We start from the raw sequence: 16,259 nt of genomic DNA on the forward strand, positions 1-16,259 counted from the left end.
ATCGGCAGCGATCGTGGAAGCTCGGGCTAAGCAGTCGTGGAAGCTCGGGCAAAGCGGTCGTGGAAGCTCGGGCGACTTCGTTGTGTGAAACAAAGTTCGTTGTATGAATCATGAAATGAAGTTCGTTGTGTGCAGCGTTCGCTGTGCGAGGCGTTCTTTATGCGAGGCACCACTGTACAGTTAAGTCTTCACTTGTTGACAGGTTCTTGGGAACTGAATCTTTAAGTGAAATAACATATGACAAAACCAATTTTCCCAAAGGCTAATTGATAGAAATAAGAGTAAGTGCCTACGGCATATTTCTGGTCAGAAAAACATCACCAAACTTCTAAATAAAGACCCAAAATCCTCCTATTATTAAACATTGAAATGTGAGCTATACGTACATTTCAGAGAGCTCTCCAACCCAATTATTCCAGTTCAGGGCCAGGGGTAGCTGGAGCCAATCTTGGCAGCTCAGGGTACAGGAAACCCTTCCATCATAGGACACACTCACACACACTTATTGGAACTGGGACAATGCAGACATGCCAATTCACCTCATATGCACATTTCTGGAATGTGGGAGAAATATGGAGTCCCTGAAGAAAAAAACCCCACAGACATGGGGAGACCATGCAAACTCTCTAGAGGCCATGGCCAGGAATCAATATTTTTCCTCATCAATGTTATAACAGCTTGGCTGGCATCTATCTATCTATATATATAAAAGGCTAATATACTGTGTCCACACTAGGGGGCAGATGCCCAATGCAGGAACTGCCAAGCTGCATTGACTTGGCAGTGGCAGTTCTCTGGTGACATATAACCATAGAGGAGGGAGCTTGATTCCTGCGGGGCTATGCAATTACACCTTTGGCCATGGATTATGTTGTTGCTGGGGTACCGTCGCCACAAATCTGGTTTACTGTACACTTGCATTTTTATTTCACACTCTGTATGACAACAACTTTGCAGAGTGCCCTCTCGCACTCTGGGACCCCTTGGGGATGTCAGAGGGCCAGATTGGGACCGATCACTGCAGGCCAGGCGGAGGGACCCCACCTACTAGAGCACATGTGTCAAACACAAGGCCCTCGGGCCAAATCCGTCCTGCCAGGCCTTGCAATGTGGCCCGCACTGCGCTGTCATCACTATGACAGTTTATGACTGTTCAGTAAACCATTCGGCCCGCAATTTAGGCTGGATTTTAGATTTTGGCCCCGTCTCTGATTGAGTTCGACACCCCTATACTAGAGGGATCCCACTCACTCCATAGATGCTGGAAAGGGAGCCCAGGAAGTTGGCTCCCAAGGTGTGTCCAGCCCATTTTGCCCAGTCCCACCGGCCAACTTCTAACTAATTTCTTTTCAATGTGCACAAATCCATGCACTGAGTCACTGAGCTATATAGTAGCTGAGTGTTGACCTATGAATCAGATCACGGATTGATTTCCAGTCAGGACACATGCCCAGATTGCGGGCTCAGTCCCCAGTGTGGGGCATGTAGGAGGCAGCTGATAAATGATTCTTTCTCATCATTGATGTTTCTATCTCTCTCCCTTCCTCTCTGAAAAATATATTTTTAAATAAATAAAGAAATGTAAACAAATATAACAAAATTATATTGAATGAAATTACATTATATGAAGACCTGCTGAACTTGATATTTAATTATAAATCAAACAAATTAATATAGCCTTTGACGAAGTAGAGGTAATGTATCTTCTGAAGTTTGACCCCTAGCAGTTTTTTCTAATCTTGCAATTTGGGTTTATTAGTATGAATGCCAAAGAGTCCTCGCTGGAAAAATCACCGTAATAAGCAGCAATTTAAAAAATATATATATATTTTGTTGATTTTTCAGAGAGAGGAAGGGAGAAGGATAGATAGCTAGAAACATCGATGAGAGAGAATCATCGGCCAGCTGCCTCCTGCACAACCCCTACTGGGGATGTGCCCGCAACCAATGTACATGCCCTTGACCGGAATCAGCCCGGGACATTTCAGTCCGCAGGCCAACGCTCTATCCACTGAGCCAAACCGGTTTCGGCTCCAGTGTACAATTTTATAATTCATTATATGTATACTGTATTTTGAATTCACCATCCCAAGTCAAGACACCTTCCATCACATTTATCCCCTCCACCCACTCATGGGAATGTTTCTAACCAAGACATTCTAGAATCCTAAAGCCAAGCCTCCCTTCCCTATCTCCTAAGGTACTAGATGACATGTGCTCTGAAAAATTCTCTCTTACCTGTTCCAGGAGGTCCTTGAATAATAGCCAGTTCCCTTGTGAGAGCAAACTGCAAAGCTTCCATCTGGGAGTCATCCAGCTTCAGGGCTTCTTTGGAGGGCCACTGTCTGGAGTCTAAGACATCAACTCTGAGATATCTGAAGCCCTCAGCAGTCCTCAGAGATTCCCTGATGTCTGAGGGATTCTTTATTAAGGGAGTGAAATCGTATCTGCCTCCCATTAGCAAGTACCTTGGCTCCTTCACATGAGGGTCACATTCCACAATGTTTCTTTGGAAGGGGACGTCTTCCTGTTGGATCTCCTGGAGACCTTCCAGTACATGCCTATAGGCCTCAAAATATGCAGTTGTCTCCACCATTAGGAAAGAGTCAGAGGGATGGACCTCTGCTAGTAGCTGTTGGCTCTGATCATTGAAGCTGAGCTGGACAAATCCTTGGCAGAGATCTTCCTGCTCCCGGTTAGACACTGTGGCAAAAAGAAATGTCTCAAAATTGTCCTTGGACATGCACACTAAGGACCCATAGAGCAATCGCTTGGAATTCTGCCAGCGAACAAACTTCAGTGGTTTTGTGTCAAACTGCACCTTATAGACAATGCCTGATGATGCACATACAGGGCTGATAATCCTGGTATCAAAGTAGATTCGAATGTCATCAAACTTTCTCTTCCTCAGGCCTTGGTCTTCAAAGCTTTGGAGAAGTTCCAAAATGCCTTCTCGTAGGGGCCTGACAAAATCTTCTCTAAGTAGTCGGAAGTGAGTATCCAGATAAACAGCAGTGCTCTCATATTTTCCAGAAATGATGTTGGGGCGAAGGAATGGTTTCTCATCCAAGTGCACCTCATTGTAGGTAGGGTAAATGGGCATGGTCCGGTAGCTATCAACATTGTCTTCTGCCTTGGGCTCTACTAAAGTGTAGGTATCTTCTCTTAAAGTGTCCTCTCGCCTCTTTTCCTGCAAATGTTTGATGATGGCCTGCAACTTTTCCAGGTTCTTCTCAGTCTCCTCTTCTATGTCAACACCAGAGGCTCTCAAAGCATTAAGAGAAGCTGGCAGGAGGGAAATGAGCATGGAAGTTTCCTGCACAGAACTGGCAGGGAAGACACTTACGAGGTCCTGGAGGAGGGAGATAATGTTGCTAATGTGTTCTGGATACTGGTTTCGAATGTCAGGGATGGGTTCAGTGATCATCCCTACCACATAATTTGGCAGGCAGACTTTGAGGAATTTTGAATTCTTCAATATGCCCAGGACATGGAGAATACTCTGGCGATCCATTCTGGAACTGCAAGCCTTCCGAAGAACCTGACAAATGAGCTCAAGGAAGTTGGGTTTCATAAAAGAATGAGACAGAAGCTCCTTCAGTCCTAAACTTGTGGCAAGTGTGATGACCACCTCAGAAGGGTCTTTCTGCAGAAGACTTTCTAGGAACTTATAGCCCAGTTTCTTCACCTGCTGTGGCTCTTCTGCAGGCTTCTGGTGAGGGATCCGCCACTGTTGGAAGTTTTCATCAGACCATGGTGGTCTGCGGTTCCTTTCCTCCTGACGGCCATTTCTCTGTCTGGTGTCATTCTCCTGACCATGTCTAGGTTGGCCTCTAGGTTCATCATTGGCACGACCCCTACGGTTCCTCCTTTCTGGATGTGGGTTCCTTCCCATGGCTGCAAACCTAAACTCTTCTCTTTGCCCGTAAGGACCAGGTTGGTTGTTGGCCCTAGGATGCCTTCCCAGTTGGTTGGTTCCTCCTCTGAAAGCATTGGCTGGTGGATTATTGGCCTGATTTCTAGCTCTTGGTGGTAATTCACCATCCATAGGCCCTAAACACAATGGGAATAGTAGTTAAGCATAAAAATAAAGGTTCAAGGAAATTGTTGTAGGACAACAATGCACATGTTCTCATTTTCCCAAACATCCTAAGGAGCTTTGGTTTTATTTGGAGAGAAATAAGTCATGTGCTAAATGTAAAACAGTTACCTATGTTGCTGTTTATATATTATAAAAATATTGCCCCCCCCCCCACAGGGTGCAAAAGGAAAAAGGAATAAACATTTGTTGAATGCCTAATACATGCTAGAAAATAAATGCTTGCAATATATAATTTAATCTTTACAAATTAGGATTATTTCAGAGCATCAAAAAGATCAGCTCATTGTTTCTAGTTTCTTGCCAGTACCAAACAATAGTCATAGTCAGCACATGAGTTTCAGAGCCAAAGAGAAATGGTTCAAATCTTGATCTGGGTACTTCCTCACTGTATTACCAAGTTGCATAATTTCTCTAAGCTTCAGTATCTGGGCTGTTGAAAAGATTAAATGTTCAAAATGCTTAGTATAGTGTAGTACCTGTTATATAAAAAGCTATCACTAATGTTAATTATGACTAGTAATACTAATAATAATTTTCCGTTGGCCTACCCTATTGATTTTTAGAGCCACTGGTTCTGCCATGAAACAATTATACTATAGGTAACACAGGCATCAAAGGAGATAAAGCTATAAAAAAAAAAAGTTTCTTAAACTTTGCCCCACATCAGATAGAAAAGAGGAAGATGGGACTTTTCTTACTAAGACGTTTTTGACCTAACTAATAAACTGTAAAGGAAACTGAAAAATGAAACTCAAGTTTTCCTCCTTTCTCCAGCACAAGTTCATTTACAAAGTATTTACCTATTAGCAACCCTCAGTAAAGAGAGAGTGGGGAGGGAGGTGACAAACCCAGTATACATGGGAAAGCTAACATCACCCAGTGGATGAAGCCGAACTTGTCTCCCTGGATCTGCCACACATTTCATAAGTAACCTTGGCCCACATACCCATGTCCAGCTTTTTCACTTTCCTTTTCTCTAAAACTGATTCTGGACTTGATCCAACTTAGCAGAATGACTTAGAGATTTTAAAAACAAACAAAAGATAAGACTGTATACAATAATTTGATGATAAAAATACTGAAAATTTTAAGTGCACATTATATTCAAAATGATAGTTCTACTTAATGACATTAGATATAAAATCCATTTATGTACTTTTCCTTATTTTGCACTTTTTAGAGAAAATTTTAATGTGAAACAAGGGAATATTTGGTAAAATATGAATACTGTATACTACTGAACTCTAAATTTTTATAATTATGATTTCAAACTTCCAGAATATCAGAAGAAAGTCCCAATTTTAATATTTTGATCTGATTAGGAAACTAGAACGGAAAATTGTACCATTTCTCATTATTTCAATATTCGTATAGCTCATAAAATAAAATTCTATAGTTCTTCCTCATTTGTTCCACAGCTAAACTCATGACATATTACAAGCTTAGCAAAAAGCAAAATTCATTTGGTTGTTTTGTTTTAGAAAGTTCTGAGCAAACAGAACCACGACTGAGGTAGAGTAATGCTTTTGGAACTAACTTCACTTTGGTGGCTAAGACTCCAGACACATGCTATCAAATACATAATCATTAGCTATGTATCGATATTATGTATCTTAAATGTGGCTAGTCTGAATTAAGATGTGTAAATTAATAAATGGGATTTTGAAGTTAATACCAAAAAAAGTTAAATATCTCTTTAAAAATTTTTATGATAAAACTGTAAAATGATAATACTTGACTATATGGGAGGTAAATAAAAACATTAAAATTGTTAAAGTACTATGATAATAAAAATATATTCAATTATATTAAAATGATACTTGAATATATTAGCTTAAATAAGACAAGTACTAAATCATTAAATTAGTATTAAATTTAAAAAATGTATTTCCCCCGATTTGTTTTAAATATATTTTTATTGATTTCAGAGAGGAAGGAAGAGATTGAAAACTTTTAAACTACATTTTTGGCTTCTATTATGTTTCTACTGGATAGTGCTGCTCTAAACCAGTGTTATTCCCACTTCTGACATTCATCACTAAGTTTTTTGAAGTGCACCCATCATTAGATCTCTTAGGGAAAGGGGAAGGCTATCTTGTTTTTCAGAGTCAATCATACCATAACTAAGAAATAAGCCATTCTTTACTTGAGAGATACAATCAAGCTTAGGTGGGCCTGTTGCTTGTTCATAGAGAACTCCATTTCCTTCCCATTAATTAGAAAACATTGCTCACCTCTGTGGTTGGTATGGGGATTCCTAGGCCTGACATCCGGACAAGGTCTTCTGTCCTCCATGATTGAATCACTTGAATTCCTCCGAGATCACGCTCCTTTAAGTTATCTGGAAATCTGTACAGGTTAAGAGAAATTAGTGCCCTTGAAACACAGCATCTAGCAGAAAAACCCAGAAAATCATTAAACCAATCCTTCTGTCTCCACATTGTAATTATTTGTTAACTAAGAGTTAAACACATTACGTTTGTTGTTAATCCTCTCCTGAGGATATTTTTCCATTGATTTTTAGAGAGAGTGGAAGGGAGAGACAAAGAGAGAGACACATCTATGAGAGAGACACACTTCTCTGGGTTGCCTTTCTGATGGTAATTGAACCCGGGACCTTTCAGTCCTTGGGGCGACTCTAACCACTGAGACAAACCAGCTAGGACTAAACACAGATTTTAATCATGGGTACAGTGTTCAACTCTGTGAACACCCAGTTATGATATGAAAACATTAAATTCACAAGTTAGATGATTTCAAAGGCTCAAATTACCCCTCCCCCTTCTCTTTATCCTTGCACTTTCGGAAGGTGTCGTTAATTCCCATTCAAAGCTACTGTTTGGTTTATGCCTTTGGCCCAATTACTTAACCAGTTGCTGGGTTTCAATTTCCTCTTCCACAAAGCAGATAAATATTGTTGCCAGGACAGAGAGAAGTACATTTTTGTTAACGGCAAAAACCATGTATTTGCCGAGACCGGTTTGGCCAATGGATAGAGCGTCGGCTTGGGGACTGAAAGGTCCCGGGTTCGATTCCGGTCAAGGGCATGTACCTTGGTTGCAGGCATATCCCCAGTAGGGAGTGTGCAAGAGGCAGCCAATCGATGACTCTCTCTCATCGATGTTTCTAACTCTCTATCTCTCTCCCTTCCTCTCTGTGCAAAATCAATAAAATATATATTTTTTATAAAAAAAAAAAAAAAACCATGTATTTATCACACTATTCAGCATGTGTTATATAGTAGCATTCTATAGCTCACAGTTCTCTACAGTCTGTAAATAAGTAACAAGCAGTTAACCCTTACCCTTACTCTTTGGAATGCAGCCAAATTGGATCAAAAGAAAGAAAAAGATGTTTCCATAAACAGGAGGCTTAGCATCTATGGAATGTTTCCTCAACCAGCTAGAAAAATCTGCAGGACTCTTCTCCTCCTCCTCCTACCGTGATACATTTTAAGAGTGGTCCTATAAGAGGAAGAGGAAGCCCCTTTAAGGCAACTTCTCCACCCGATCGCACACATCCTGTGGGGTGGGGCCAGGGGAAAAGTTGGTGGCTCACCAGTCCTCAGCAAGGGGATTTTTGAGACCTCCTTTCTCACCGAGTTTTTATTTAAACATTCACGGTTGAAAACTGTGAATAGATTCGGCACTCTATGAGGAGTAGCTTTAATCCTCATAAAAAAAAAAGAGTCCCTTTCCTTACGGCTGGCAATATTTTCGGTGATCTGCTTCATCACATCAAACTTGGCTCTCATGACGCAGGTTCAATATTTAGAGTTTACTTTCAATTTCAAAATTTATCTGAGGGGAAAATTCTTTCTTTCTCTTGTTGAAAAAAAAAAAACTAAAATAGAAACTAGGAAATTTTCTGGGATAGAAGGAATGAAAAGGAAAAGAAAAAAATACAAGGGAGGAGGAGCAGAAAGAAACAGGAAATGCTATGAAAAAGGCAGACTAAAGTGTGTTTCTTTGGGAGTCCAGGCCTCAAGGGCAGGAAGAAGGAAATCAGCGATGGCCAGGCTGGTACAGGGATCAACTGATAGCGGGGTGATCAACAGGGCGGAGGAGAGAGGCTGAAACAAGGGGCCAGAGCGGGTTTGGGGGAGGCGGGGGGCGGTGTCTCCAAGGCCCGAGAGTTGAAGAAGGGATGGAGGAGCCCCCGGGGGAGGGAGCCCCCCTCGTCCGGACCGGAATAGTATGGGTTCAGGGAGAGCCAGGGCTGTGTGATGGGGAGATATTGGGCCTCAGGAAGAAGGGGGGGGGGGTGTCTGAGCTCAGTTGGGTTGCTTGCTGAAGTGACGGGGGACCTGGAAACAGAGTCGGGGTGTAGAGGTTGAGGGTCCTTTGTAGAAGATGGGGGGGGGGGGGGGAGGAGGGGAAGACATGAACTTGGTGAGGACTGAGAAAGAGGAAGGAGGTGGGTAGGTAGAGATGGGGGTGGGAGGTAGAGGCGGCGATGGGGGGCACTGGGTGGGTAATGGAGGCGCTGAGGCAGAGGAGGTCACTGGGGGCCGACGTGGGGCTGAGGCGGGGGAGGGAGGTGGCAGGGAAGCTGAGGGGGATACAGGGGCGTGAGGAGAAGGGACAGGGACTCTGAGGTGGAAGATGGGGGCCCGGAGAAAAGTGATGGAAGTAACAGGTGCTGAGAAGGGAAACGGGAACGCCGGGGTCTGAGGAGGCGGCGGGGTGCCCGCGGCGGGCGCCGGGGGTCGCGAGGGCCGGGGCGCGGGTCAGGGGTCACTCACCCGGCTACTGCGCGTCCTCCCGCCGCCGCCGCCGCCTGGTCTGCTCTGGAGTTCGGACCCTGCGACTCCGCCCGGCGCTGCGCTTTCGGTTTCCTTTCCTCACAAACACGGGGCGGGGAAGAAGGGGGAGGCAGGGCGGGCTGACGCGAGGACCGGAGCAGGAGGAGGAGGAGGAGGGGCCCTGGCACTGTCCGCTCCCCCGCCCTCAGACGCAGCCGGGGCGGGCGGGCGTCGCCTCAGCTCCCCACCACGCCTGGGGCGGGCGCGGGGGGGGCGGAGACTGCGGGGGGCGGGCTCGCCGTGCACACGTTCTTCGTAAGCCTCGGCCGGCCCCGAAAGCGGGGCGAACCCAGGGGCTGCTGGATGCGTGTGAGGCGCGACATGGCGGCGAGGCCGACGCGCCCGAGCGGCCCAGTGTGTAAGGGGAAGGGGGCGGAGCTAGAGCGGCCCGGACTACCATCAGATCTCGTTGGAGACTACATTTCCTGCGCTGCCTCGGGAAACCGGAAGTGACGTGTACCATCGCGCAGGCGCAAAGAGGGCCCCCTTCTGGTTATATAAGGGAGGTCCTGTGACCGGCTCGCTCTTTTGCATTCACCTCGCCTTCCTTCTAGCATATCCGTTCCCATGCGTCATCATCATCTGATGTCACCCCGCCTCGGGATCTCAGGGTTATTGCTGTGTGTGGTGAGTTGAGATCTACGATTTTCCCTTCGACATCTCCGTTTCTCCCTTTCTCTTCCCACCTCCCCTGCCCGTGCGTGGCTCCTCTTGCTCTGATCCTAATAGACCTAGGGCCGTGGGTGAGATCTCTTAGAGTTGGGAAGACCCACGCACAGACCTGAGGAGTCCTTGGCTGGTGAAAATGATGACTTTACTTTTTTCCCCATCTAATCGACCATGTTGATTTTCTTTGAATACTTGCCAGTTGGTTCTGATACACCGGCCTCAAAAGGCCCGGCCATGTTCCTTTTCTACTGTGGGAAGATGGCGACTGATGCCTTTTTTTTTTTGTTGTTGTCTCGCAGATGAGCGTGATCCAAAGGTACAGAATGGATCTTGAAGGAAAGGGCCCTTGCTGGGCCTCCAAAGGAACCTCGTGTAGACATCGAGAACCTTTGGCCTCCTGACCTCTAGGGTAAGCATGTGTCCCCTGGCCTACTGTAAGAACCACGTGCTCTCGGGAACTGCTTCCTTTGCTAGCGGAACTGGGAAATAAATTAAAGCTAATTTGTATTAAGCATGTATTAGGTATTCTTTAAATGCTTTATTATAATCCTCAGGAATGTAATATAAGACCTACGTTGCTGAAAAAACATTGAAGAGAAGTAATCTTCCAAAGTGGAATAAACTCTTTAAAGTTGAGGTAACAAACCTCTAGACTAGAGCATTTGAGATTGAGCCAAACATGCCAGCAAGATCTCAGTAGATTGAGATTAGCAAAATTTGCAGCTTTATAAATGAGAGCAGCGATTTTCAACCTTTTTTTCTATCTGTGGCACACATTAACTGGTTCCTAAAGTTTTTCGGCACACTAAATATATTTTTTTCGATTTAACAAAATAGTGTACTTTTGATCCAGTCACACAGAACAATTGTTTTTAGCTCTTGTTTTTTGTTTAAAAAAAGGGAGAGGGATAGAGAGAAACATCAATGTTGTGTAACTCGTTGATCGGTTGCCTCCTGTACACACCTATTCCTGTGGCATACTGGTTGAAAATTGTTGCATTTGAGTTAAATGAGGTGACAAATCTCTAGGATTGAACAAAGGCTAAATGCAGTAACACAAGAATAGCATATAGAGATGGTATTTAGGGAACAAGCTAACGAGTGGTTAAGTATTGAGCTTTGCGAGGGGAAAGTTGGCTGCCCCCCACATGCCCCCTAGTGGGGATTTAGTCTGCAACCTGGGCATGTACACTGATAGGAATCGACCAATTCCCATGTGCCTAACTCTGGAATCCAGGATTGATGCCCCTAAGGGCAGGACTTCTTGGGAGATGTGTCATTAAAATGTAAGATCCTGACATGACACTTGGTCAAAAGCTGGCTCTTTCCAGCTGCAGGTCTGTATCAAATTATTATATGTTCAGAAGGCAGGTTTGTTTGTCTAAAGTGCAGAAATATACCAACATTATCATTTCTAATTCAGGACTTTGTGTATCTGTAGAGTTCCAGAACTTTGTACTGGCATATATGATGACTGAACTTTTTTCCCCGGCAGATCGACCGTGGTGATTCAGCTTCTCTAAGCCAGTTTCTCTGATATGCCAGTTTGAGCGCCTCTTGAATCCCCCACTTCCTAGGACATTTCATTGATTGGAGGCCCTTATGTTTTGTTTTTCCCAGGTTTACTGTTGGCAGACAGCAAGATAAATCCAGGATTGTGGAAATGAAGTGCACAGTTCTCTAAGTGCCCATGCCCACATGGCTGAATGGACAGAGAATCCGGATAATGGAGGAGGTAGTGACTGCTTTCCTTTTGAATGTGAGGCTATCCCCTTTGCTCTTTTCTGTGGCTCAACTGTGGTCATTGCAGCTGATGACATAACTTTTTTCCCCATCAGATCGACCATGTTGATCTAACTAAACTATTTGCCAGTTTTTGTCTGATGCATTGGCCCAAGAACTTCTAGCCCAGTTTTCAAGACCATGTTTCTATATGTGGGTTTTTGTTTTGAAGTGGAGATTGGGCTCTATAGGGTGTTTTTTGTTTTGTTTTACTCTTAGCACATCCAGGTCATTTATCTTTGCTTTATCTTTTAACTATGCAGGTCAGGAACCTTGTGTGTGCCATTGGTCAGAAAGAATTTTAGTCGGAACTTCCTCTTGGCTTGGTTCAGTCTGTCCGGTAGCAGGTAAGGTTTCTGCAAATGGTTGGTGTCAACCCTCTAATAAATAATGACTATTAAATGTGCTAGTGTTCAGGAGTGTTGAGTTTGCTCACAGAACACCCCTTTATCCTTTATCAATGATCACTCATTAAATGTTTGCTGTCTGCAGTTTTTGCCATTTGAAAGTTACTTTCCTAACCTTTTATCCATTTCCTGAGTAATGCATTGGTGCCTCTCCCCCTAGAATCAACAAAAACCTTTTGGTATGTTGGATTTGTCTCAGGTGCAGAATAGACAGGTTATCTCAATAGAGGGAATTGAATTACCTAATTGTAATCTCTTTTCTTTCCAGTTTCTGGCCTGGCCCATGGAGGTGAAATACAAGGCCTCTTGGGAAAGACTGATCATGTATTTTCCTGATAAAGCATAATAAAATTTGTAGGCTTCCTATCTGAAAAAGGAAAATAAAAAGTTTCTAAAATCAAAATGCTCTTGGAGTTGGTTATTGGGGATTAAGAAACACTGACCAAATCTATAATTTTCAAACAGTGGTAAGCATTGAAGTTTTTAGTATTCCTAGAAAAATTATCTGTAAAATGGGTATGAGATCTGAGAATGCTTAGTGTAGCACTTGGTATGGGGTAAGTGTTCAATTAGTAATTGTCCTTGGTCTTTATAGAGGAATGAACTGGTTACATGGGATAACTTGATGCATCCCAAAGACATTACCTTGAGGGAAGAAGCCAGTCTCAAATGCTTGCATGCTCTTATTACCTTGACATTCTGGGAAAAGACAGCTTGATGGGGAAATGATCAGAGATTGCCAGAAGTTCTTCTAGGGGGCAAAAGTGTAAAGTAACAGCATGAGTATTTTTTTGGTGTTAGGTAGTCACGTTTTGTTTTTAAATATTTTTTCATTTATTTTTTAAAATATATTTTGATTTTGTAAAGAGGAAGGGAGACAGATAAGAGAAACATCAATGAGTCATCAATCAGCTGCCTCTTGCACACTCCCTACTGGGTATGTGCCCACAACCAAGGTACATGCCCTTGACCAGGATTGGACCTGGGATCTGCAGGCTATGCATATGTTGAAGATCATAGACATGAAAAAGTCAATTGTATAGTAACTAAAAGGTATGGCACCAGCTCGTTTGGCACAGTGGACAGTCAGCCTGCACACTGAAGGGTCCCAGGTTCTGTTCCAGTCAAGGGCATGTGCCTGGGTGCAGGTTTGATCCCCAGTAGGAGCAGGCAGCCAAATCAATGATTCTCAAACATCTCCAAAGTCAAAGATATTTTTTTTTTTTAAAGTATTGATTTGGCCCTATAACTGGTTTGGCTCTGTGGATAGAGCGTTGGCCTGCGGACTTGATCCCAGGTTCAGATTCCAGTCAAGGAATGTACTGTGATTGCAGGCACATCCTAGTAGGTGTGCAGGAGACAGCTGAGGTTTCTCAATTGTTTCTAACTGCCTGTCCCTTTCTGTAAAAAATCAAAATGTATTTTAAAAGTATTTAGTTGAAACAGGTTTGGCTTTGGATTCTGGCTCTACTGCTTATTAGCCATGTGACTAGTGGTTCACATTTCTGACCCTCATTTGCTTCAGGGAGCTAGGGAGGTAGTGCCCACCTGATGGGTATATTAGCTTCTCAAATGCTATATTTTGGATTTAAAATTGTTTTTTCTAGGCTTTGGAGGGATGCTTCCACACTCGGATTAGGAAGGGGAGAGATTGGAGCCTGGCAGGCTTTTTAGATCCTGCCACCAGAGCTGGGAACTACAGCAGGGGAGCCTGAGAAAGGGCCAGTTGCCTAGGCCTGGATCATGGGGTGCTGACAATTATGCAACAAAAAACATTTACCTCCATCCTTTCCTTTCAATCTAACATCCCAGTAATCAATCTTCACTTTCCCACATTCCCTTAGGTCTATAGTGAGGCATTACTACCAGCATGGCCAGGGCTTCCCATTTTAAAAGGAAGCCAGAAATCCAAATATTGGCATTTGATTCCAAGTTTATAAACTGAAGACTGAGCAACTCATGTATAGGCCTTACATGGCCCCTAGTCCAGTTTGAGAGCTCTGTCACTTCTGGGTCACAAAACAGGATGCCCAGTTGAGTGGCTTTCTCATTGTTTATCTCCTCTCCTAAAATCAATGGAAAAAATATCCAAAAAATAAAGCAGAAAATAAGGTTGGTGAGGATGTAGGGAAATTGGGGCCTTTATGCACTCTTGGTAGAATGTAAATGGCTTAGCAACTATGAGAAATGGTATGGCAAATCCTTAAAAATTAGAAGACCCAGCCAGTGTGGCTCAGTGGTTGAATGTTGACCCAGGAACCAAGAGGTCATGGTTAAGATTCCCAGTTAGGGCACATGCCTGGGTTGGGGCCCCAAACCCTAGTATGAGACAGGAGGCAGCCAATTGATGTTTCTATTTCTCTCCCTTATTCTCTTGGAAAAATAAAAATATATTTTTTAAATTAAAAATGGAACTCCCATGTGATCCAGCAATTTCACTTGGTATTTACCCAAAGGAATTGAAAGGGTCTCAAAGAGGTAGCTATACACCCATATTCATAACGGTTATTCACAATAGCAAAAAGGTGGAAGCAGTCTAAATATCCATCAACATGAATAGATTAAACAAAAGGTGATCTATACATACAACAATATTACTTTCAACCTTAAAAAGGGAGGAAAATCTTAACACGTGCTAAAAGGTGGATAGCCTTAAAGATACCCTTAAAATAAGCCAGTTCCCAAAAGACGAAAAGTATTCCATTTATATGAGAAATCTAGAGTAGACAAACTCAGAAACAAAGTTAAAAACAGTAGAAAGTGGTTGTGCACCCCCTTCCCCCTCCTGAGAGTTGTTCAATGGGTATAGAGTTTCAGTTTTACAAGATGAGAAAATTCTGGAGATTGGTTGCATAACTTAAAGCTACTGAACTATAAACAAAATGGTAAAGATAGTACATTTTATATTGTGTGTATTTTTATCACAATTTTAAAAAACGTTCAAGGCAACAATAAACTGGTAATATGGAATGAGCAATACCCACCACAGTGTTAACATAAAAATAACTTTCTGTGACACACAGACATGAAAGAATTTCACTCAAGGAACTTGTCTTAGAGCTGGTCCCCTCTTAATGAGGCTACTAACGTATGACTCTTGAGGAAGAAAAGTATTTGCCTCTCCTGTTTATGTCTTAAGGTATATTTGGTAACTTTTAGACATCACCTTCCAGAGATATAAGAGCTGTTGGAAATTATTTTGCCCCTCTACTCTAGCCTCATTTTATATATTCAGGAAACTGAGTCCCAGAGAGAGAGCTTGACTTGTCCAAGAACACATGGTAGATTTCTCCTGATACCTGTTTCAGGGACCTTTCTCATTGAGGAATAATGAAGAACGCTCCAGCAATGCCAGAGAGGACTTATCATTAAACTATATTATTTTTGGCCCTGGCTGGGTAGCTCAGTTGGTTAGAATGTAATCTTGATAAGCCAAGGTTGTGGGTTCAATCCCCAGTCAGGGCATGTACAAGAGTCAATGAATGCATGAATGAGTGGAACAGCAATTGACCTTTCTCTCTCTCTCTCTCTCTCTCTCTCTCTCTCTCTCTCTCTCTCTCTCTCTCTCTCTCATATGAATAAAAAGTTAAAAGTAAAGAATATGTAATTTATGAAAAAAGTTTCCATTTTAAGATAAAATGGCTTTCAGGAAAAATTTGAAAGATATAAATAAAACTTGTTTATGTAATTTAAAAAATGATTCTTGCAGTCTATCAAGGTGCACATAAAAACATTGAATGTTTCAGAACATAAAAATAATATATGGCTGTTGTGAAAAATATGTAAAATTTAGAAAAGAAAACAGAACTAATATTAAAATAACAGACTTTCCAGCTAGGAAAAGTCACAGGAAATGCTGTGGGACTCGGAGTGTTGCTGAGAAGGGAAAGGATATTTGAGTCAGTCCTCCAAATCCCATACCCGCCCCAAATACTAATCTCATTCGGATTGGCATCCCATCCTGGGAACAATCACTTCCCAACTGTGAGACCTTAGAAAATCATGTAATTTTTTCTTGCTTCAGTTTTCTTACCTGTAAAACGGAACCCATTAAAAAAAAAAGTCTCACTGGATAGCTGCAAAAATGCAGTATGAAAAATACCTGGCATGAAAGCTCAATAAAGATGCTCAGAAAAAACAACAACCCTGTCCTATGAACAAACAATAGCCACCAAAGATATTAGCAAAATAGGGGGATGAGTGGAGTTGGCAATTTAATGTCAAGCTTATTTAATTTAACCATGGGGTGCTGCCACTAGGGCTTTTTATTTTTTAATCTAGAAAAAGTGAAAAAGTTGAGTTCTCTTCCTCTTTCAGATCCATTTAAAATAATTGTGTGTTTTTCTGGTGCCTCCCTTCCCCCTTTTAAATCTTCTTCCATATGCTGAGTCCCTAATTAAGCAATTGCAAACCTAGGTGAAGTTCTCCCAAGTGAAACATCTTCTAATTTGCTGATTATTACTGGAAAAGCTGGGCAGTGATGCACCTCAGCTGA

At 42.6% G+C, this 16,259-nt stretch overlaps 1 protein-coding gene, 1 long non-coding RNA gene and 3 other non-coding genes across 7 annotated transcripts in view; 4 read left to right on the plus strand and 1 right to left on the minus strand.

Moving 5' to 3' along the window:
- ZNFX1 (zinc finger NFX1-type containing 1) overlaps positions 1–9,171 on the minus strand; it is a 29,941-nt gene extending 20,770 nt beyond the window's left edge. The window contains exons 1-3 of one of the 2 annotated variants that reach the window (XM_036417650.2): positions 8,847–9,171; positions 6,337–6,451; positions 2,239–4,053 (exon numbers count right to left, since the gene is read on the minus strand). In XM_036417650.2, the coding sequence (XP_036273543.1) occupies positions 2,239–4,053; positions 6,337–6,397 (1,876 nt within the window). In that variant the 5' untranslated portion in view covers positions 6,398–6,451; positions 8,847–9,171. Of the gene's footprint in view, positions 1–2,238; positions 4,054–6,336; positions 6,452–7,406; positions 7,547–8,846 lie in introns of those variants that run through there. The other variant, XM_036417652.2, reaches the window with a different exon arrangement.
- A 224-nt stretch (positions 9,172–9,395) lies between these two features.
- Positions 9,396–12,167, plus strand: LOC118707433. 2 transcript variants are annotated; one of them, XR_006740277.1, is made up of 6 exons: positions 9,396–9,533; positions 9,875–9,984; positions 11,196–11,310; positions 11,414–11,510; positions 11,621–11,704; positions 12,033–12,167. It is a non-coding gene; the product is annotated as an uncharacterized LOC118707433 (long non-coding RNA). The 2 variants fall into 2 exon arrangements; XR_006740276.1 differs by lacking the exon at positions 11,414–11,510 and having other exon boundaries at positions 9,397–9,533.
- On the plus strand, positions 9,702–9,793 carry LOC118708575. The gene has a single exon (XR_004984641.1). It is a non-coding gene; the product is annotated as a small nucleolar SNORD12/SNORD106 (small nucleolar RNA).
- Positions 11,033–11,121, plus strand: LOC118708576. The gene has a single exon (XR_004984642.1). It is a non-coding gene; the product is annotated as a small nucleolar SNORD12/SNORD106 (small nucleolar RNA).
- LOC118708574 lies at positions 11,376–11,468 on the plus strand. Its single transcript, XR_004984640.1, has one exon. It is a non-coding gene; the product is annotated as a small nucleolar SNORD12/SNORD106 (small nucleolar RNA).
- Positions 12,168–16,259: the final 4,092 nt, after the last annotated feature.

Source organism: Pipistrellus kuhlii, unplaced genomic scaffold (assembly GCF_014108245.1).
Source record: "Pipistrellus kuhlii isolate mPipKuh1 unplaced genomic scaffold, mPipKuh1.p scaffold_m20_p_6, whole genome shotgun sequence".
Classification (NCBI taxonomy): domain Eukaryota; kingdom Metazoa; phylum Chordata; class Mammalia; order Chiroptera; family Vespertilionidae; genus Pipistrellus; species Pipistrellus kuhlii.